This window comes from Nelumbo lutea, chromosome 5 (genome assembly GCF_056320005.1).
Source record: "Nelumbo lutea isolate HS-2025 chromosome 5, American lotus-T2T, whole genome shotgun sequence".
NCBI lineage: Eukaryota > Viridiplantae > Streptophyta > Magnoliopsida > Proteales > Nelumbonaceae > Nelumbo > Nelumbo lutea.
In genome coordinates this window covers 31,530,647-31,554,188 of record NC_142688.1, presented here as the reverse complement: position 1 = coordinate 31,554,188, position 23,542 = coordinate 31,530,647, and the positions used below count along the sequence as shown (strand labels likewise).

The window sequence follows — 23,542 nt, the reverse complement described above, 5'->3', positions numbered from 1 at the left end:
CAGACACTCCTTGCCCACCTAATGTCAAAATCTGCTCTCTTGGTCTCCTGCAAAAGTACCACATCTGGGTCTGTTTTCTTGATGGCCTCTTTTATTACTGCTCTCTTCCTAGCACTTCCCAAACCTCTGATATTCGAGCTTAAGATCGTCATCTAACTATCTTCTTTCCCCTTAGACCCTCCTGCCCTCAGTTATTCCTCTTCCTTCTTTCTCCTTTAACCTTCAAACCTCTATCTCCTCCCACCTCCTTTAGCAGCCTTTCAGCCTCACTCATTCTTCTCCTTTTAGATTTTACTTCTTTCTTTGTTTTCAAAAATACTTCGAGAGCATTTGGATCTTTCAATTTGCACCCCAGTTTCTGTACAAAACCCGCCACGGAATCCTCTCTAATTACATCTCTTACACTTGACTTTCTACTTCCCTCCCCTGTTTTTGTCTCCTCCCTTCTATCTCCTTCCTCCTCAGAACCCTCTACTCTAACTCCCTCTGACCCTTCCTTCTGACTGTTTTCCACCACTGCTTTATTTAACAGACACTTAGGATTTCCAGGATTCTTTTCTTTTTTTCTGTTTCTCTTTCATTCCCTACTTCTCTCTCCTGACCCTCATTGTCGCTTCTATTTTCTCACCCCATCCCCTCCTTCAAGGGCTGCAGCCTCTGGGTTGGGATCTGTATTTGGCACGGAAGTCAAAAAGCAGCAGTTAGTATCACAAAACGAAAGGACACGCCATCTGGGTTGTGGTGGGGAAGATTGGGAGTGCTGGAGTTGGATACAGAAACAGTCTGGCCTTGACAAGGAATGCGGGTTCCATCTGGTTCCAAGGCTCGGTTCTGATTAGTTAGCCTTTCCGTCACCTCTGTTAAACAGAGATCACATCTCTTACCCACCTGTTTATGCCTCCTCACCGTGAAAATCCCTATTTGGGAGGGGCGGACTGGATAATTTTTAAACTTATATAATTCAACATCTTATAACATAATTTTTAAACTTATAAACTTATAACATAATTCTATTTGGCATAATTAGGTTATCCATGCCTCATGGATTATTAACTGATATGAACACATACAGCTAATCAGTTCACCAGTGGACTATGGCATCTCCTTGTTGGTGAGTGTTCACTATTCAGTTTTGCACCCATTCCTTGGTGACATGCTCTTCTGATCTAAGATAAAAGAATTGAATGAATATTCAAATAAAAGAATTGAATGCTTGATCTTTGATCTTAATGGAATCCCTGCCATTTTATCCCTTTGATTAAGAAACCTAAGCATGAGCAGGTTGACCTACTTGAAGTACTATTACTCCCATTTCCCTCTACTTTTTAATTTTGTTTTCTTTCTGCTTTTGTCATGTTTTCTTTTTATCAGGTAGGAGCATCAGTTGCCTATGATGCTACCAGCATGAACGAACTGAGGAAATGGAACGAACAGTATGGAGAAGGTGGAAGCAGGAGAAAATCACCATTTGGCTTTGGCAATTAACTTTGTAATTTTTGGTTCTTATTTATTCACTAATGCGCTCGTGTTACCCTTGGAATCTCTCTTTGTACCTTTCTAAGCTCAAAGAGAAAAAAACCCTGTAATATAGCGTTTTACATGTAGTTCATCATCCCAAAATTTTGGCATTAAACGATTCATGTGTATATTAAATTAAACATGCTTGATAAGAAATTTAGTCGATCTTCGAAATTTAGTTTATTTGTAATGGTAAAATCCCAGGCTTAATAAGAAATTCGTATTAGCTGTTCATAAACTTATGGGCCCCACTGAAAAAGATGCGGCCCCCCCTTGTATTTAATACTGGCGTGGAACCTTATTGTTCCACAGCCAGCTAAACAGCTAAAGCGTTCAAACCTTGTTCTATTTATTTTGCACTCTGCACGGCTAAGCCACGAGACCACGAGGTGCTGCCACCTTCCGATATTTGACTGGTCCTTACAAGAATATTTATGATCCCTAAATCTTTCTAATTTGTGGATTAAATCATTAAATTGTGCGGGCTTCTGGTGCATAGGAAATCCATCTAATGGTTGCCCAAGATCATTAGATCAAGCACCCAGTTTCTTGCGTATGGTAAGCCCCACCAATTAGTATATGCATTTTTCTGGTAAATGGACCAAATCATTTCAACTAGTTCATGTAATATGAAGAAGGCTTGTATCGAGTCTGGTAGTAACAATTGAGGACAATTTTACAAAGGATGAGGAAACCGCAATTGACACCCGTCCAACTCTGCAGGAAATCGTGTTTCACAGTTCTGGCTTCTCAGCCATAGCTGCTGGGAACCCGCAATTGACGCCCATGTGCAACCCTGCAGGAAATTGCGTTTCACAGTGCCAGCATCTCAGCCATAGCTGCTGCCACCTTAACATAAAAATATCCACTGAGAGCATGTATTTCATTCCCTATAATATAGACATTGATCCAATGTCGGGCTTTGGTCTGGCCAGTTAACCTTTACATGAGGGGTTGGATATACAATGGTGGATTGGGGTCAAGCAATAAAGAATGGTATCCATCAATTCCAACGTTTTGCATTCTTCAACCCTTTTGATTTAGCTTTTGCCTGCTGAAATGCCATCATTCTCTGCTTCTTTCGAGCTTCTTTCTCTGCCTGTTATACATGAAGAAATTCAGAATTTTCCCCATAGTTTCCCTTCATGGACTAATGCATATTTTCTAATTCCCGTTTTAATTTCTAGTTTACAGATAATAATGATTGAAACATGTACCTTTGACATCTTAGACTTGGTTTTTACTTTAGGAGCCTTCTCCTCAAGCTCTGCCTCACGTTGGAGCTCCCTTTCTCTAGCATCAAGGTTCTTCTCTAGATAATACTGTAAAATTTTAAATATAGTGTCAAATGAATTTGTACTTAGTATAAGAAAGTAAGAAACCCAGTAAAGATTCCAATCAAACATCGAAAATGTATATGGGTTTCTTACACAAAACTTCATAACACCAATCAGTAAGAGGCCATTTGATGATAGCTGAAGTGGCTTATCACTTTGTCTTTTAGCTTCAGCCATTACTTAAGGATCCTACAAGCTCCTGAATAACTTGTTGACCAGAAAGTAAATCAACAAGTCATTCAATTCATCTGTTCTCAAATGGCCTAGGTCTTGCCAAGTAGACCTTTTGGGTTAAATAAAAAACCAATCACTGGATGCTTATAACCCCATCAGATCCATATTTTTTTCAGACTTTCATCCTCCACATCAACAACACACTGCAATTAGGATGCTCTTTTCTCCCAAAAAGAATTAAGACACTCTAACTAGGTGGCTCTTGGTAGAGCAAAATGGCAGGATAGGATTTCTGTGGCTGACCACAAATAGTTGGGGTTAAGGCTGAGTTGATTTGAGGATACCATAAACCTATTGGATACATTGCATATGCCCACATCCACCACAAATGCAGTAGTTGGAACAGCCTTTCCCATCCGGACATGAGAATTGCTTAGAAACATATGACAACTGCAATTTTTAAAGGAAATTCCTTGGAATATATCAGACTTACATTGTAATCACCCGCATAATCTTGTAATGTGTTGTCCTTAACCTCTATCACTCTGTTAACTATTTGCTTTATGAAATATCGATCATGAGAAACTGTGATGACAGTTCCCTTGTACTCTGCTATTGCTTCCTGTTAAAACACCAAGCTGTTATAATATTATAGGGGAATACTAGATTAAAAAAGGAACTTTGGAGGATGTTCAGCTGAAGTCATACCTCAAGCATCTCCTTTGATGGGATATCCAGATGATTGGTTGGTTCATCCAGAACCAACAACGTTGATGGCTTCACCATGAATTTGCAAAAGGCAAGACGAGCCTACCCAGACAGAATGAAAAAAGAATTGTTTTGAATAAGAAAATTGGCTCAATAAGATTTGCAGGTACAAGTCATGATCATGAGCCCATTATCTGACAATAGGTACTGTCAAGATTATGAAGACACCAAAACTACAACAATGAACAATTTCATAGATGAGCGGTCAGAAGTGTTGCAAAGAATGTTGCCATCAACAGCTATCATGAATCTACTTTATTCATTGACTTGCAAAATAGCATAGGCAATAGTTAAATCATTACTAACCCACAAAAAATGTGGAGAAAAAAAGTCTCCCTCTCTCTGGTTTAAGCTTATCCATTAGAGTTTTAAAAACATGCAATAAAAATAAAATGAAAATTAAGAACATAAATAAATGTGGCTACACAAGTACATAATAAAACATGTATTTCTTTTCAAGGAAAAACTGTATGGTCAAGCTTCACAGAAAGCTTCATGGTAATTGCACACCATGCATCTTATCAAAGATATCTCAATACATATTTGGCATTGATGATTATTGTTTCCCATTGAAACTAAATGTTATAAAACCGAAAAGCCAAATGCATGATAATTAATAGAAAACAAAAGTAGGATTGAGCAGTTAAAACGCTGGTTAATGAATATTAATACAAAACCAAAGGTGATTAAAATGACAGATGAGTTGGCTAAATCAAAAAAGAAATGCACATATAAGGTGCAATATTTACAAAATGGAAAGCATATGTCCACAATGGAGAAAGCCAAGCTTATTCCTGCATCATTAAGAGAGTATTGTACCAAATGTGCTAAAAGGTAATTAGTCTACCAAACAAGACATATATCTTAAAATCCAAAAAACCAAGTTTCATAAAGTAGAACTTGTACTAAATTTTCTAAACGAAAATTACTTCACTGCACAAGACGAATATATAAAGGACAGCCTAGTGCACAAGGCTCTCGCCAATGTGGGATCTGGGGAGGGACAGATGAATCCAGCCTTACCCCTGTAGATACACAGAGAGGCTTTTTCCAAGATTTGAACCCTGGTCACCCAGGTTAAAATGGAGCAACACAACTGTTGCGCCAAGGCCCACCGTCATTGGGTTTGACCTACGTAATCACATTTTGTACGACCTGTGGTACAAGGAATACAGGCAAAATAGAGGTTGCTCAAAACAGCACCAGGGCTCAAAATTAGAATTAAATTCAATCTAACTCAACTTGATAATTGCATCTCAGAAGGGCTGATTATTAGTATTTCCACTTTTCTTAGTTTAGGATTTAGGTAAGTTCAATAGTTGGCAGACTGCAACTACTGTAGTGGTGTTGGGCTAGGATTTCATGGCAATATTTGATTGGCATTCATCTGTGCGATGAAGTCACATAACTCCAATGTAATTCTGGAGATCAAAAGAACAGGGGAGAAAGATAAGAACTATGCACTTATTATGAAAGCATAATTGTATATTTTATTATCACTTTTCTAATCCGAGGTACATCTCTAATGCTTATTGCTTTTGATACAAGTTAAACGATTTCAGTGGTTCGACTTGGAGAAAAAAATTGGCTAGTGGAAGAGAATTGATTTTTTTACAACAGGACAATCTGAAATTCCTTTTTAGGTTAATCAGAATTGTAGAATGTAAATGAAATGAAAAAGGACAACCAAAGTAGATTATTTTGGTTTACCTTCTCACCACCACTCAGAAGTGACACCTTTCTATCAAGCATGTCTGCCTTGAAATTGCAACGACCAAGAAGTCCCTTTATGTCATCAATTCTCCAATCTTCTGCAACTTCTTCCACTGTCTGAAGAACTGTTTTATCCAAATCGAGTGCCTCCGCCTGAAATCAGAGTATAAATTAATCATAAACAACACAGCGTGTTTAAAGAGTTATTCATCATGGATAATCCGAATAATAGATGTTTATCATCACTAATATTAACAAACCTGGTTCTGTTCAAAATAGTTCGGGAGAACATTGTGCTCCCCCATTATAACTTCACCTCCTCCTGGTTTCTCTAATTCCATAATGAGTTTAAGCAATGTACTCTTTCCACATCCATTTGGACCAATAATAGCAACTTTCTCACCCTTTTGAATTGAAAGGTTTGCCTTCTTGAAAAGAACCTGTCAAGAAATGAAAAGATATTAAAGGCAAAAACAAGGGAGAAAAATAATCAACATAAGGATAACACAATATAACACTTGTATAGTGTTCTTTATGTTTAAAATATATTTCCCACCTTATCTTCATATCCAAATGCTAGATTCTTGATTGTTACTACAGATCTTCCACTTCTTCCACGCTCTGGGAATCTGATCTTCATTTGTTTCCGCTGGAATGGCTTCTCAACTTGGTCCTCATCTTGAAGTTTTTCCAGCTTCTGTTAGAAAAATTCCAAATATTGTTGGTATGAAGCAATAGATATTAAATCCTGTATTTCTAGAACGTAACACCTAAAAGTTAAAAGGAAAGCATTTCAGAAACCTTGATGTTTTGGAGATCTAAAGCAATTTTTATATGAGAATTGAAAAGGCAAACTACAAATTGGCAAATGATATATTCTTTTTATTATGCTGATATACCTTTTCTGCGGTGGATGCTCGGCCAGCATTTGCTCCTGCACTCAACCTGTTTATTATATCTTTTGTGTGCTCAATTTGCTTCTGCTGCTTCTCCCATGCAGCATACTGAGCTTCTATCCATGCTGCCTTAGCAATAACATACTGGGAATAATTTCCCTCATATGTCCTGGACACACCCATATCAGTTTCCACGATTTTTGTACAGAGCTGATCAAGAAAAGCTCTGTCATGGGATATGATGACCATTGGCACTCTTTGCTTGTTAAGATAAGCTTCAAGCCACTCAATTGTGTCAAGATCAAGGTGGTTCGTTGGCTCATCAAGAAGTAATAAATCTGGCTCCTGCAGGTGTTCATGTTTCATAATTTGTCATAAGTCAACTAATACCAACGCTTATACTCCAGTATAGCTTATACAAATCGTGTGCATTATCAAGTGAACAAAATCAAAGCTCAGAGTCCTTTACTTTTCACTTTTAGTCATATGGATAATTTTGGTTGAACTTAAGAAAAAGAAGGAAAAAACTACCAGAATTTCAGCTCATGTTCAAAATATTTACTAATGGTTCGCCTCTACATTGTTTTCTTAGGCTTAGTTTGGAAGAAGTGCATACAGTACAAATATATACAAAATAATAGAAAAACAAGGTTTTGCACTCTACATATTTGTATTTGTACTCCTTCCAAACTGAGCCTTGCAACAAATTCTGAATTACTTTAAATTAAAATATGAAGAAAGCAGCACTAAATGATTACGCAACAAATGCATGTATTGTAAGCATCCGAAAAACCTGATTCAGTGAATCAAACATAAATGCACCTGAAGAAGAATTTTTCCGAGGGACATCCTCATCTGCCAACCACTGCTGAATGATGCCACCAGCCGATCGGAATCTTCCATGGAGAATCCAAGCTCAGGCATCATCTTATTAATTTTCACTTCAACCTCATATAAATCAATGGCCTGAGCTCGCCTCTGAAGTAAATCCAGTTCATCCAGAAGCCTGCCCATCAGCACCAAATCGTCCACCGAATTCTCAAGTGCCTTCTGAACCTTCTCTAACCTCTCCGCAATTTCCATTTCCTCCTTGAAAGCATTCATGAACTCCTCCTTAACTGTCCTGCTCGGACAAACCTCAAATTCTTGACTCAAAAATGCAATTTTCATGTTCGGTTTTGCCTTAATTACGTTCCCAGAATCAGGTTCCTCCTGGCCCGTAATTATCCTCAATTGAGTTGTCTTTCCTGCACCGTTTACTCCAACTAACCCTACTTTCTCCCCTTTCTTCACTTCCCAGCTAACATCCTTCAGAACAGTCACCCCTTTATAGCTTTTACTAATGTTTTCTAACCTAACACCAGAAGAAACACTCGAAGCACCACCACTCGACTGTTTACTAATCCGTTTCTGCTGAGTCACATCCACAGAAGTCTCAGAGAACAGCGATTCTATATCTTCGATGGCGGTTTCGGCCACCACTGTTGCCGTCGAAACTGAAACTCCAAGATTTTTCTTCCTAGGGTTAAACACACAATTAAGCTTAACTAAATCATCAGAACTTCGCCTGCTCTGGGTTAGAGACGCCGAAATGGGGCGAAAACGAGGTAGAACACTGGTTTTCCGAGCATCTAAAAGAGCTGAACCAGAGAGGAAACTCGATCGAAGATCGATGCACTGAATCTTACTCGCTAAATCCATGTTCGAAAACTGTAACCAACGACAATTCGAATGAAAGATGTATGGAAACTATCGATAAATAGGGGAAGGAGAGAGTTCGAACGAGGGAACTTTAGAACTGTAACGAATCAAGGAAAAGAATCAAGAGGTGGAAGATTAGTTAGAGGAAAGGAAAATGAGAAATGAAGGTGAATTAGGGCAACTCGAATTTCTCTCGAACTCCTCCGAGAGTTGCAGAGAAACTCCCCGTCCACTAGGGAACCATGAAATAGAGAAGAATAAAATGAAATGGGGATTTATAGCGGGCTATTGGAAATTCCCTTTTTTTTAGAAAAATGGAAATTCTAAAATATATTGAAATGACACTTATGTCGTGCAAAATTACGAAATCCACTATTTGTCATGCCATTGACAAATTGAAAGACAAATCTGCCCTCATTGATGGACTCATTGCGCTACAAATCAAATATCAGCTGGCCCAGCCCATTTTATTCCTTTACTCTGCTCTACTTCTTAAATTCTTTTACAATAAAAACTTATTTTTGCCTGCCATTAAATGAGAAGAAAGCAAAACTTTTACTATAAAGAGGGTGAAAATAATAACTGAAATATTTTTTCTTAAAAGTATTTTATCCATTTTATGGAGAACAAGGCAGCCTAAAAATTTCTTTGTTAATTTTTTTATAAATTCTTTTCTGTTTATTCCAAAATTTCAATTTCTACCACAATATTAAATTTGATTTGCAAAATTGTTCATATTCATTTCACATGTCCAAACCCATTTTTAGGTCATGCTTGGGAGTGCTTATGTTAAAAATAAGTGCTTATTGAATAAGCGTTTAAAAACAAGTGCTTATTCAAATAAGCACTTATTTGCATTTGCCACCCAATTTTTTCAAGGCGTTTGGTGGTCTTTTTCTCCAATAAGCACTTAAATAAGCAATTGTGACTCTTCTGTCCTTCATTTTCTTTAAAATTTTCAAAATATTCAATCCAAAATGAATGAATAAAAGTACTTTGGTCGAAGTGATTTTATAAGAGTACTTTTACAAAAGTGCTTTCATAAAAGTATTTTGATAAAAGTATTTCAGTAAAATACTTTTATAAAAGTACTTCCGTAAATTACTTTTATAAAAGTACTTTTATAAGTATTTTTATAAAAGTTTTTTCGTAAAAGTACATTCACAGAAGTACTTTCGTAAAAGTGCGTTTATAAAGTGATTTCATAAAAGTGCTCTTATAAAAAGTACTTTTGTGAAAGTGTTTTCTTAGTACTTTTGTAAAAGTGCTTTTATAAAAATACTTTTTTAAAATTACTTTTATAAAAGTGCTTTCATAAAAAAAATACTTTTATAAAAGTGCTTTCGTAAAAATGTTTTACTTTCGTAAAAGTATTTTTCATAAAATTACTTTTATAAAAGTGTCTTTGTAAAATTGTTTTTGTAAATGGGTATAATTGGTATTCTAAAAGTTCACTGGGGACAATTATGGGAGAAAAAATTGAATAAGTGCTTATCATATGAGCACTTAAAAAAAAAACTGAAAATTTGGGCATAAAAAATAAGCCATTCTTTTTAAAATAAACACTTATTTTAGGCTTATTTTCCAAACACCGATAAGTGCTTAATGGTGTGGTCCCCACCCAAATAAACACTTATTTCCAATAAGCACTCCCAAACATGGCCTTAGTTTGTTCTTCCCTTATTTTTGGAACAAATTAGTGTTACCCATAAGTTTTCTTATGCGTTTTTTCTTCTAATAAATCATTTGGCATAAGGAGGCATAGAATCAAAGATTGACAAAAATACTTATATTTTTCATTTTTTATTTAAGTCTATAAATTAGATCCAAAGATAGAAAATAAGAGAAAAATAAAAAGTTAATGGAAAATTATTAACAAACCTTTCATTTATTTAAAAAAAATGAGATAGGTCGGTAAAATATTACAATCTACACGCTATTCTTGATGAATCCAGATGAATTGCCAATAAAACACATTCCAACCCTCTACCAACATAATCTCATACTGTACATCTCATATATGGCAGGTCCTAGTCTCATAATGAGATGTGTTGGCAGAAGATCTCAATTCAATCTTGATTTTGCAACAGCTTTAGAGATAAATGGGCCATTTGATAATGGCTGAATTGGTTAGCAGAATAACTAAAATATTTAAGTTATGGTAATTATCCCAAACTACTATTCAGCCATTAAATAGCTCATACCCTATCTAATGACTAAAAGCAACAAGAAAGCATACTCTTACTTTTCTTTGGAAACAACTTTGAGAAAAAGGTTGTGGACTTTTCTCATGGACTAAGATTTTATTTTCTTTCTTTATCAAAAAGGATTGTATTTTCTTTTTTTTTTTGTTTAAGGAAAATCACATTGATTGGAAGAGTAAAATCAACAAGCTGATTTCTGGGCTTGTTGATATCTGAAGCAGACCAATTGTCTTCATGCTAGTCGAAAGGAGAGCCATTATTTGAAGCAAGGAAGATTATTTTATTGTTCTTTTTGCTAAGTAGCAAGGAAGATAGATTGAGCCTGCCCTATCTCCAAAGCACGTCCACATATTGGTATATACATCATACGTGTATGGCTGGCTGTATGCACACGAGGAATATCATACGTGTATGGCTGTATGGCTGTATGGTTTCGTGGTAGACTATCTCACTTGGTTGATAAGTTGGTATTATCTGAGGCGAAGGCATTTTTGTTATTTTTGTGAAGAGCAAGGACATTTGCTTCGCTGTGGGTGTCTGAGTTTGTGTGGCGGAGGCAACTAGAGTCTCTATAGAGATAAGTTGGTTGTAGATAACGCGGGCCGCAGCTCAAGTCTTGTGGTGGTGATCGCGGGCAATCATATCAGGGCGACGATACTACCCTCTTTCTCTGCCACGTTTGCTCTAATTGCAAGATTCTCCAACGGTCCACGAATATAAAAAAGACAGAATTATCTCTAATTATTATATCTACAAATAATCTTTATCAAGAAAAATATGTGGAAAAGAATAAATAAAAGATCTGCTGTGCGCCTGTGCCTAATTGGGCAATTGGGGAGACTCTGGACTCAAAACATCTGCAGTCAGAACTCAAAAGCAAAATTGAGACAAGTAAAGAGGCTAAAAGATATAATTATGGAGTTTGAACAAAATTTTGGACAAAAGTAATACAAAATCAAGCATTGCTTTCAGTATGTGTTATACTCAAAGGATATAGGCACTTACTTGGGTGCGAAGTCATAGCTTTCTAAAAATGTTTCATCTGACCGTAAAAATTTGGTTGAAAGAATTTAAGCAATAACAGACACTTGGAGAGCCAAATTACTTTTTCAAGTAGCACGTACTATACTTATAAAGCCAATTGCACAATCTATTCCTCTCTACATTATGACCACTACAATGCTTCCTAAGACAATAACCACTACAATCGACAAAATTCAAAGAAGCTTTTGGTGGCAAGGGTCATCCATTGGCAACACTCTACACATATTCATTTGGTGAACAAGGCAATGTTTGGTAAACAAATATGAGTTACTCTCCAATCTTGATTCTCTTTGGGCAAGTAATATAAAAATTAAATACTTACACACTAGCCCATTTAAAACCAAGCATAGTAGTTGGACATCACCATGGTGGAGGCATGTTCAAAAGTTACTTAGGGACATTCAAGCTGACCTTCTGTGGTTAGTTCAAGATGGTACTCATATAGATGCTTATTTTGATTCTTGGGTCCCAACCATCAGAAGAGGCATTCCTTCCACCTTGCATCCACGGGTTACGAGTAATATCAAAGTAAGTCATTTTCTTAACCCCAACGGAACATGGAATATTTCTCTATTTCAAAAGTCATTTACCCAAGATTCAATTGAGCATATTATACAAATAACACCATCCACAAGTGTTGACAAGCTAATTTGGAAGAGAAATAAGTTGGGTGCTTATACCGTGAAATCTACATAGCAGAATTTTCTCAATCAAAATCCATCTTCTTTTGCCTCCTCCTTTAAATGGTCATTAATTTAGCAAACCAAAGTGCCCTTCAAGTACCAAGTGTTTGCATGGAAAGCTCTATGGAAAGGAGTCCCCACAACAAGTAAGTTGAGACCATGGAATAGAAATGCAGAGGTATCATGCATTTTTTGCAATCATGAAGAGGAGAGCTTTTCACATCTATTTTTCAAATGTGACTTTGCAAGAGCTGTTTGGTGTCAAGCCCAACTTGGTATAAACCCCAGTATAGTGAATGATGAACACCTACAACAACTTATTTCGGATTGACTTCAGTCACTTGGGCAATCTTTTAATGCAGATATCAAATGATGCTTTCTGTCCAAATTTCAGGTACTCTTATATATGATCTGGGAGGCACGCAACAAGAAGTTTCATCTAAACAAGGATGTAAATCCCGTTTCTTTAGTGGACAAAGCAAATGAAATAATTGTTGATTCATGTCCCACTCTCTGTCAAGACAAATTAAAGGCATTGTCCCTAAGCCCAATAGCTAAGAACCATTATCTAGTATTCACTAATGGATCTTATGATCAACATACAAACAACGCAGGCATTGGTTTTTTCATCAAGAAAACTGATGATAGGTAGATCATTGCAGCCCAAGGGTCAGCCTGCAGAGCCATTGACAGTTATGACGCAGAGCTTTGTGTAGTCATCAAGGGTTTAGAAGCTGCCATAACGTTGCAATGCCAATCAGTCCGAGTTTTCTTGGATGCTGAAGTAATAGTAAATGACCAAGAATCCCATGTTCTTTTTTCAATTTTATGTACGGACTAGAGAAAGTTTATTTTTTCTGGGTATCACTTATCCGAGTAAGTGATACCTATCTCCTAGGTGGGTAAATAACTTTCCCACTTGAGGGGAAAATTGCCAACACTTGAATGGGACAAAAATGTCCCTTTTAATAATGGATTTTTATGGCTAAAATGGTCATTACTTTATTTACATGGGAAATAAAAGAACATGGGTAAATGCACTTACCTGGGTCCTGGGAAACACTTAACCGGGTAAGTAACTTACCGAAAAGCGAATGGGGCCTAAGTTATTTATCCACAGGTAAACGCACTTACCTAGGTAAGTGTTTATACTCGAGTAAGTGCATTTACCCATGTTCTTTTATTTCTCAAGTAAATAAGACAATGGCCATTTTAGCCATAAAAATCTATTATCAAAAGGGTCATTTTTGTTCCATCAAAGTGTTGGCAACTTCCCCAATGTGAGAAAGTTATTTAAGCCTTGTTCTCAAAAAATTAAAAGAAAAAGAACATGAATTTCTTGATTGGTGGGATTGTAAATCTCATTAACCAACTTTTCCTCTTCTCAAAATACAAAAAAGGAACGCCCCTTTAGAAAAAATCTCTGATTCACTTTCTTTTAGGTTTTACTTTATTTTGCTTTATGTTTCATTTTACTTTATATATGTTGCAAATAGAGGCGTCAATTGGATGGATTTGGTCCAACCTAATCTAGTCCAATGTGAGCCCACTTTTAAATGGACTGGACCAATCCAGTCCAAATCCAATACAAACCAAACCCAATCCAATCCATTAAAAGGTAAATGGATTGGATTGGATCCAATCCAAACTAAATGAAATATCAAAAATTATATAAAAACACTTTTAGCATTGAAAAAGCACTTTTGTAAAAGTATTTTGATAAAAATATTTTCACAAAAGTGCTTTATTGAAAAGTGCTTTTGTAAAAGTACATTTATGAAAGTACTTTTGTAAAAGCACTTTTTCAAAAAGTACTTTTGTAGAAGTGTTTTTATAAAAGTACTTTTGTAGAAGTGTTTTTATAAAAGTACTTTTGTAAAAGTGCTTTTGTAATAGTACTTTTGTAAAATCACTTTTTGAAAAGTACTTTTACAAAAGTACTTTCATAGAAGTGTTTTTAAAAAGTACTTTCATAAAAGTGCTTTTGTAAAATTTTTCATAAAAGTGCTTTTATAAAAGCACTTCTATAAAAATGCTTTCATAAAAGTACTTGTGTAAAAGGTTTTTGTAAAAGTGATTTCATAAAAGTGCTTTCATAAAAATACTTTTGTAGAAGTGTTTTTATTAAAGTGATTTTGTAAAGTGCTTTTATAAAACTTCTGTAAAAGTGCTTTCATAAAAGTACTTTTGTAAAAGTATTTTTATTAAATTGCTTTCGTAAAAGTACTTTTCATAAAAGTGCTTTTATAAAGATGTTTTCGTAAAAGTACTTTCATAAAAGTAATATTATGTTATTTTCAGTTTTGATTGATTTCAAATTGGACAAGGGTTTGGTCTCATGATCAGATTATTGAAAATTTGGTTTAAGTCTAATTCAAACCAATAAGAATACAGACCAATTTATTTTGGATTGGCCTAATTCAAAAATTATAATGGACCGTTCAAATCCAATTTGATAAGATTTCGATCGGATTAGATCAAAACCAAAACCGGTCGATTGACACCCCTAATTGCAAACAAGCAAAATAAAATAAAAACAAAACTTAATAAACCAGAATTTGCACTTAAACTCATGTATTGGAGATTTCCCAAACACAAAGCATGCTAAAAGAGCTTTCATCTAAAAAGAGTGGAAAGGCGAGTTTGGACCGCAATCACATTGTCACGTGGAAGATTATTAGGTCAGTTAAGTTTTTTTTTTTTTTTTCAAAATTTAAAAGAACCTATTAGAAAACCTACTATCCACTAAAAGCCTCATCTCAGCTGAGGATCTAGGTCGTATCCAACTGTATGAAGCCGACCCAACTTGTATTCTCTTTCGTCTGATTGACAAGTAAATTTACCACTTGAACTATGAACTATCATAGCATCGCAGTAGTACAGTGTATATAAATGAAACATGTAGATCCAAGGGGATGGCACTTCCACCAAATTGGGCTTTGATATTATAATCTTATTCTCCCAATTAAACTCAGCTCAATCCAACCTTAAATTGGGCCGGGATTGGGCCCAAGCATTTGCAATACATGCCGAAGGAGACATGTACATTGACCACTGCTTTGGAATGTAACATAATTAAATATCGAATTCAGTGAAGGATGAGAAAACCTTCAAATCTGATCAACCCAACCTAAATAGGGTCGGCCCAAGTGTTAGGGTTTATTTCTCTGAGCCATATAGAAGGATATGTTTGACCAGTTCAAGCAGTTCATCAGTACCTGCTCGGATCTATTAAGGTATCAGACTTGGAGCGGACCGGCGACATGGCGAATACGATGAACAATGTAATGTAACCGGTTGATGAACTGATAAAAGCATGACCCACAGTAAACTTTCTGGGTTTTTGTCTGGTCCAAATCTGGTAACATTGTTACTAGTACACCGGATCTGCTCCTAACGAAAAACCGTTCCAACTGGATCTGTAATAAACTAATCACACATCTGGTACCCAACATGTCTGAGATGTGAGGGCACAAATCATGTTGGAAACGGATTTGATCCCAACTCCTAGCCTACTACCAAGTGCGTACTGCGTAGTCTCAATTTCTCAGTTTGAAAGGGGCCCTTCTTCAAAACATGCATAGTATTGAAGAGATTTGTATAGCATTTTCCTGGTAGGTCTATTTTGTAAAAGTGGTCCCTTTCTAACTTCTTAGGTAGGTTTTCTATTTATTTATTAAAAAAAAAAAGGGTACCTAGAAGAACCTTCAGGCTTCAGCTGCCACGACTTGGAAAAGAGATCCAATACGTGGTTGGCAATGGAGATTACATGGAATGGAGCATTGTATGCGTGGTCAATTAAAAAAAAAAGAAAAGAAAAGAAAGAAAAATATCATTTTATAATGCTGAATTTCCTAAACGTTTAGGGCCTGTTTGGTTCATGAGAATAAGAGTCTAGAATTGGAATCTGAAAGAATTATTTCATTTCAACTGTTTGGTTGGACAAACTCAAAATCCTATTCCTATTCGTGGTGGAAAGGCATTTCCCATTTGAGGGAATGATCATCTCCCTCCCTTTGAATGAAATTTCATTTCTAATAATTCTAATTCTCACTCTGATTCTTATTTGAATTAAACAAATTATGAGAATAGATCATTCATATTCCAATTTTAAAGGATTTTGATTTCAATTCCACTGGAAGGATAATTTGGAGAGAAGTTAAAAAGCATATATTGATTGACTCTGCGTTATTATTATGCAGCAGTTGAGATGGTTAGTGGCATCCCTCAAAAGGAGGCATCGAATCGAACCCACAAAACCGTGGACTTTCGATGGCATGTGATAGTGGATCTCATGTGCATCCTGCTTGTTCCCCATGCCAAAAATAATAGAATGCCAAGTATTTCTTTTTTATTTTCCTGGCAGTTGAACATAAGAAGATCCCGTAAATAATGTGCAGTTTGGGCAACTGCGCCTCAATTTTCAACCCATCTTTAACTCAGGCTGTGTTTGGTTGCAATGTAAATTTATTTACACTAGTACAAATACATGGGAGTGCAAATGTAAAATATAAATTTTTGTTTAATTTTGTTTTAGATTTTATTTTATTCTGTTTCATGTTTTAATTTATTTTATTTATACTGCAATAAAATAAAATAAGTTAAAATTTAAAACTAAAAGAGGTCAGAATTTCATTTAAATCATTTGCACTGTTATAACTTTGCATCAATACAAATTTGTTTGCATTACAACTAAACACAGATTCAGACTCAGTTTAGAAAGAATACAAATTCAAATATGTATAATACAAATGCATACAAAGTTTTACCGAGCCTCAATTCCAAATTAAGGCCTAACTGGGCCGTCCAGCCTATTACATTCCTCAATTGCATGGCACGCAAATATGACAATGCAAAAGGCTTTGGACCGTAGCATCTCTCATGATCCAATTCAACTGGTCTACCCAAATTTATAAATTGCCAAGGGTTTAACTTTTAATCGGAAAAAGTCATCTTAAAAAAAATAAAAGGTGCTTTTACTGATCAATTCACTCCAGAAACCTTAGCTCCAGTCATACAGTGATATCATCGAATGAAGGTTTTTAAAATTGAACCGGATAATGAAACGATCATGGCTCTGGTTCTTGGGTCAAATGGTCCAACCATTTGAATCGAATGAATGGCTTATTTTGACAAAAAAATAACAAAGTTCAAAAATTAAAAATAAAAAATAAAAACCACTAAAACTATTGAATGGTTCAAATGATTCAAAGGCGCGAATCAGTAGTTTGTGACCAAATCAACAATTTTTCGTGAAATAACGATTCTCTAAGGTAAAAAAGAACCGGTCACCTGATGGGGAAACAGTGTTTGAGATGATGTCGGTTGTCTCAGGAATTGGCACTACATCAGAGGCACGTAATGATTCTAAAATCAACAACTACTTTGCTGTTTAGTTAGTGGACAAATTGATCAGAAATGGATTAATAAAGTTGGGCTTTTTTTTTGCTGATTCCGATTATTTTTATATGATGTGGCATCTGATATGAATAGGGGGAATAGTTTCCATAAAAAAAATCATGGCTGATAATCACTACGAACAAATTCATATAACGGATTTCATGCCTTCCGGTAGGCCGTAGGTTCAAACTTTATTTATTTATTTTTCGTCAAAAAAAGTAGCTTTATTTACTTAACGCCATAAAATGTGCATGAGAGTTCCTGGCAGAGTTGTAGTATATCGATACTTTTGATTTATAAGCAAAATAAGCCAAGATATGAGCAACTTGATTTTGACATAGGAAAATCATCAATTCTGATGTGTATACAATTAGTAAGGAAGATGTGGTTGGGGAGTTGTTTCAAGAAAATAGAGGTGTATCCTCAAAACATGAATTTCAGTGATTGGTTACTAAATTGGATCCAATCTTGCAAAGCATTGAAAGAAAATTCAGTCACTCTTATTCAAAGCACTGCTTATTTGTTCCGGTTTTTCTGAAAGCCAGAAACAAAATTATCTTCGAAAATGAAAGCTTAAATGAAAATTTAATTCTGTTGGATGTCTGCGGGCAATTGCTGGCTTTGCTGCTCGTGATAGTCTGATAGAGACTTCGAAGAGTTCCTCTGAAGGTACGAGTGCATCTGAGATACCCCGAAGTCAAAGCGTTTTCTGGGTGCCTCCCTGTGCAGGAAATTTCAGAGTTTACAGTGGTTTTTGTGTGACGGCCAGTTATGGACATGTTTTTGTTGCCTCAGCTCTCCAGGTTGAAGCTATTGCAGTGAGATAGGGGTTAGAGTAGCTTGTCAAGGATGGCGGGCCTCTCCACCTGTGTTCTTGAATCTGTCTGTCAGGAATTGCTGAATGCTATCAAAAGCAGCTTCTCTGGCGTCCTAGCAAACTTGGTATATGTTTGGCATCATACTGCAGCTGCTGATGTGGGTTGGAAGTACGTATTTTCAGAAAATGGTGTCTTTTTTTTCTTTCTTGGAATCGTTACTGTTAGGTAGGACATTTGGTAGATCAACAATATTTTTTGTTCGGTACCAATGCTGGAGGAAACTTTTTTAGCACTGGTATGCATTATCTAGTGCCACATCACTGCTACCTCACATATCTGTTGATAGCAACGAGCTACAGCTCTAGGAAATGCCAACTTCAGCATTGCTTCAAGCCATGCTTTCCCGGTTTTCAAAGTGTGGCTTGGAGCACTTTTTTTTATGAAAAAATGGTTCCAAACAAATGCTATTTCCTGGAGCACCATTTTTTATGGAAAAACGGTTCCAAACAAATGCTCATTTTCCAGAGCACCATTTTTTTTACGTGGCGCTGATGTAGCACCATTTTCTGGAGCGATGACAATGATGCCAAATAGACGCTTGGTATATGTTTGGCATTGACACTGCTGATACAACACTGTTTTCTGAAGACGGTGCTTCTGATGTGTGGGTTGGAAGCACTGTTTTCTCGATGTATTTTTTTTGTTTGGAAATGTTGCTGCCAGAGATGACGTTTCCTTGGAGCAACAACATTTTCTGTTTGGTACCAATGCTCCAGGAAACATTTTCAACACTGGTACCTATTATCCAGTGCCACGCCATGTCCCTATTGACAGCAATGAGTTGCAGTTCTAGGAAACGCCAAATTCAGCGTTGTTCTAAGCCATGCATTCCCAATTTCCAAGGTGTGACTTGGAGCACCGTTTATAGAAAAACAGTTTCAAACAAATAGTTCTTTCCTGGAACACCGTTTTTTTCTGACGTGATTCCGATGTCACTGTTCTCTGGAGCAAAGACGTTTGGTGTCCCTTTTTAAAGATATTGTGACTACGTCTACCTCTATTTCTGTTTCCTTTTCTTTTGCCATCAGAAGTTGTAATAAATGTGTGCACTCTTCCGGTAGGTTCAATCCCTTGCAAGCTCTGATTCTGGTTAACCTCTCCCGGGGTTCATGCACTCTTTTTTTTTTATTTAATACATCTTTCTTTGCGTATAAAAAAAAGTCCTAATGGATTTCTGGGCTAACATGACAACAAATCAACAATGATACCAAATAAGGATGGTAAAAAAAAAAATGCCCATGCTTGTTAGACCCGTTTTTTACAAAAAAATGCCTTGGTTTTGTTTGGGAGTGTTTCTGCCACGTAGGCAATGAGCAACACTATGTTGTTTGGCAAGGTGATTTTCATCACCCTTTTCATGTATGTGCACACATTACTCCATAAGATGATGCATGCTAATATTATACCAAATTATATAACGATGCTTATCAAATGGTCTAGATTAATTGGATGATTGTTTTATAATATATGGCCTAAAATTTCAAATCCAACGGTTGAAAATGTTGTTGGATTAGATCAACAACATCAGCATGAATAATGACATTATATCCAATGGCTGTGAGTGATCCAAACACCTATTAGTACAAAGGTAACTATGATCTTTTTAATGTGTTTATGCTATCGGGCACTATTTGTCAAAGGTAACTATGATCTTTCTACTAATATAATTTGTTATAGCTAAATCGCATAACAAACATAATATATACTAATTGCTACTGGTAACTATGATCTTGCCGCTTGAATGCCTACCAAACCAGTAGAAAATCTCAGACTGGATCACTACCAAAACCCATAATTTTCACCATAAAAACTAAAAGAGATAAGCTAAGACAAACAATTAGAGAGAGAGAGAGATTCAAGTCATGGTGGATGGGTAATGACAAGATATTCTTTAGTAGAATAAAGGTCAATTGAGAGACAAAGATCACTACAACAAATTAAAGGGCCAATAGAATTAACATCCAAGCAATGCCAGTAGAAGTGAAAGGGATCAGGAAAACTTTGGATCAAGATATTCTTTAGCAGTCGAAGATAATTTTCTTCCTGTTGCATTGTAGGAGTAACATTTACTAAAGGAAAGGAGCACCAACAAAAAAATGCATGCTGAGGCTTAGAAATAATGGAGGAATGGTAAAAGTAATGAAGCAGAAAAATAGTTATCTCACCAACATCAGTTGTGTTTGTTTTTTTGCATAAAACAACAGCAAACGGTTTTATGCCCCATCTTGTGTTTGTTTTTTGCAGGAATTCAAGTCAAATTGGACTTGAAAAATACGGGAAATTCTAATGCAAAGAAGACACCAGCAAATTACTCGAAGGAAAGATTTCAATCTGGACAGAAAGGGGGACGGGGTTCTGGAGCAGCAGCCAAGAGAAAAAGATAGAAGAGCAGCAGCCATTTGTAAGTATTTCATCACGAACACTTTTTGAGTATGCAAGCATTCAGTTTGGAGACTTCGAAAAATTTATGTATGCAAGCATTCAGTTTCAGACCTTGACAAAACATTAGGAAAATTTCATGGATTTTGTTAAATTCTATAAATGATAAAACTTTCGGCAACGAGTTTACAGAAGAGTAAAAAATAAAGTCTAGATACAAACCTCTTCTGGTGATGAGAGTGACAAAGAAGCGAGTAGAGGTTACAGAGGCTGTCCGTGAGAGGAGAGAACTTTCGGCGTCAAGAAGAAAATGAGTTAGAATGTTCAAGTGACATTCTCAACCACTCGTTGGGTTAGAATGTTTCAGTGGGCCGAGAAGAACCGGAACATTCTCATTAGTGCCAATTCATCTGACAGGTAAGTGTTATGTAGGATACAGATATTCGCCATCTCAGTGAATCGTTGGGGGCACCGAGGTACAAAACACCAAATTTGACTTTTGATGCATCAGTGGGGTCCCGATTTATGAGGCATGCCTGTGGTTCAAGTGTTTTTTTTTTTAAAGAAACGCTTGAACTGGGCATTTGTTGAAACACCTTTGTGGATCTGACGTGGCACCGTTTTTCAGAAAAATGGCCACGCTTTCAAACATCCCCAAGATTGTTTTTAAAAAATCTCATAAAATATCAGCATGGATACCAAACATTTCCCATCAGATTCAAGCACAATTTGTTGCTTGCAATTAGACCTCGCAAAAAGTTGACCCAACTTGTGAACCTGACCTGACCCGAAAAACAGGGTTAGGGTCTCATATTTAGCCACTTGAATGTGAAAATGACACGACCCGACCCAGAAAAAACCAGGTTGGGTTGGGCCATGGGTCAACCTGCTAACCTGATTGTCAAGTCTAATTGGGACTATTTATGCAGTGTTAGAAGTTTCCACTCTTTAATTTTTTCTATTTAGTCTTTATTGTTTGTTGTTTACTCTTTAAATTGTTAAATGTTCAAGTTTTTTTTATTTCATATTTGGAATTTGAAGGTTAATTCCTTTGACTTTGACATTTTTCATGTAATTTTTCTTTATTTTTTAAAATTTCAATTATTTTTTTGAGATAACCCGAATGAACCCATGGGTCAACCTTAACCCGAACATTTAAAATTAGGGTATAGCATTTGATAACCCAACCCAAAATCAACCCGAAGAATCTTGACCCACCCAACCCAATTGCCAGGTCTACTTGCAATTACACATAACATGCGAAGGCTGAACTTTTGACTTTCGAGGGAGTCATGATCGACTATGCAATGTGCAGTATGCACACCAGATCCTTGGACCTTGGTGCATATCGGTTGTAGTGTACTGCATATAACTTTGCGCACAACGTTTTGTGAACAGCAAATCAGTGACGTTTTTGAGGATCCTCCAACAATGGATGATTTGGGTGTAAGTGTCTAACACATCAGCTTTCTAAATGGCAGATAGGGAGCATCCCTACTGCTACTTGATGGAATAGAAAATCCTTTTCTTATATGTATATCTATAATTCACGGTCTCATATGCGTTTCACCAGTTTTATATCGTCATCGACTTTGGTGAATGATGAGAAACACCTCAGGCTTTATCCTTCCTACCTCACGATGCCTGAGACTGTGTTGGGTTGTGCTCGTCCTGCCAACTTCAGGCTTGCCGCAGATTGACTTAGGCTATGGCCTATGGGTAGGGGCCCAACTCTTTAGTGGTGGAAGTGGGCCAGATTCAATTAGCCCAGTTGCAAGTTGTAACACTAGATACTACTCTCCAGAATTTATTTGGTAAAAGTGATGTCAGTTCTAGTTTCTGCTCTACATAACGTTTAAAAGTCGTATTTGTAAATTGTAACGTTGTTTAATGGAAACAATAGGTATTGGAAAACTGGATCAGCTTCTGTAGAGTTACTTACTCTTAAGTCATTCGTTAATTCTTTTTTTTTTCTTTTGTCTTTTACTATTTAAGTTGACCTTCTGTTATTGGCCGATGCTCTGTATATAAACTCTGTTACTGTAACCCTTTGGACTCGAGAAAGAATAGTTTTTTCTCCGCTTTCTTCTTCCTTCCTTCTTGCCTTTTCTTCTTGTTTTCTTCTTGTTGTTGTTTTGCTTTGGTACATGGTATTAGAGCGACGAGATCTAGTGCCTACCCTTTCTTTTTGACTGTTTTCCTATCAACACTATGGAAGAAGAGGTGGATATCTCTATTACTCGTAATGGTCAAAATACGACCGCCCCTGGAGCTATTGCAGAGATTACAAGAGAGTCAGCCTACAACTCGAGCGGAGACCCTTTCTTCTTGCACTGTTTGGATCATCCTGGAATGATGCTAGTTACAACACCATTAACTGGAAACAACTACCTCACCTGGAGCAGATCTATGAAGATAGCTCTAGGTGCGAAACTGAAACTGGGTTTCGAGGATGGGATGATTGCTCAACCAGATGAAGGAACAACAGAGTTTGATCTATGGACAAGGGTGAACTACATGGTAACTTCCTGGATCCTTAACTCAATCTCAAAAGAAATAGCAAATGCCTTTCTTTATACTACTACAATGAAGGAACTCTGGGATGAAATTGTTGAAAGATTTGGTGAAAGCAATGGGCCTTTGCTGTATCAAATCCAAAGAGATATAAGTTCAATATCTCAAGGGAATGAATCAGTAGCTAAGTATTACACTACGCTTAAAAGGCTGTGGGATGAGCTAACCTGTTTAATGCCTATTCCACCTTGTACCTACGGTTCTGCTAAGGAAGTTGCCGATTTGCATTCATTCAATAGATTAATGCAATTTCTGATGGGTTTAAGTGACTGA

General features: G+C 36.4%; 3 protein-coding genes across 6 annotated transcripts in view; 2 read left to right on the top strand and 1 right to left on the bottom strand.

Annotated features, from left to right (window-relative positions):
* The window catches only part of LOC148851461 (uncharacterized), a 48,588-nt gene extending 46,892 nt beyond the window's left edge, over window positions 1-1,696 (top strand). For all 4 annotated transcript variants that reach the window (XM_088943766.1, XM_088943768.1, XM_088943770.1 and 1 more), the window contains one exon: window positions 1,372-1,696. In XM_088943766.1, coding sequence (XP_088799892.1) covers window positions 1,372-1,485 — 114 coding nt within the window. In that variant the 3' untranslated portion in view covers window positions 1,486-1,696. The remainder of the gene's footprint in view (window positions 1-1,371) is intronic.
* Window positions 1,697-2,102: 406 nt separating this feature from the next.
* LOC148851460 (ABC transporter F family member 5-like) lies at window positions 2,103-8,357 on the bottom strand. Its single transcript, XM_088943771.1, has 9 exons — window positions 7,229-8,357; window positions 6,410-6,751; window positions 6,067-6,207; window positions 5,771-5,950; window positions 5,508-5,663; window positions 3,738-3,839; window positions 3,523-3,651; window positions 2,736-2,840; window positions 2,103-2,617 (listed from the first exon to the last, which is right to left on the bottom strand). Exons 1-9 carry the CDS (start codon window positions 8,105-8,107, stop codon window positions 2,522-2,524), a joined length of 2,130 nt encoding a protein of 709 aa, XP_088799897.1. The 5' UTR covers window positions 8,108-8,357; the 3' UTR covers window positions 2,103-2,521.
* Window positions 8,358-22,906: 14,549 nt separating this feature from the next.
* On the top strand, window positions 22,907-23,542 carry LOC148851459 (uncharacterized). Its single transcript, XM_088945686.1, has one exon. It carries the CDS (start codon window positions 22,907-22,909, stop codon window positions 23,540-23,542), a length of 636 nt encoding a protein of 211 aa, XP_088801812.1.

Excerpts from the sequence above, each read along its gene's own strand:
- LOC148851459 (XM_088945686.1), top strand. The coding sequence starts at position 22,907 with ATGGAAGAAGAGGTGGATATCTCTATTACTCGTAATGGTCAAAATACG.
- LOC148851460 (XM_088943771.1), bottom strand. The coding sequence starts at position 8,107 with ATGGATTTAGCGAGTAAGATTCAGTGCATCGATCTTCGATCGAGTTTC. Across the intron at positions 6,208-6,409 it reads GAGCATCCACCGCAGAAAAG|AAGCTGGAAAAACTTCAAGA; the intron begins GTATATCAGCAT and ends TTTTTCTAACAG. Across the intron at positions 3,840-5,507 it reads TTCTGAGTGGTGGTGAGAAG|GCTCGTCTTGCCTTTTGCAA; the intron begins GTAAACCAAAAT and ends CTGTCTGGGTAG.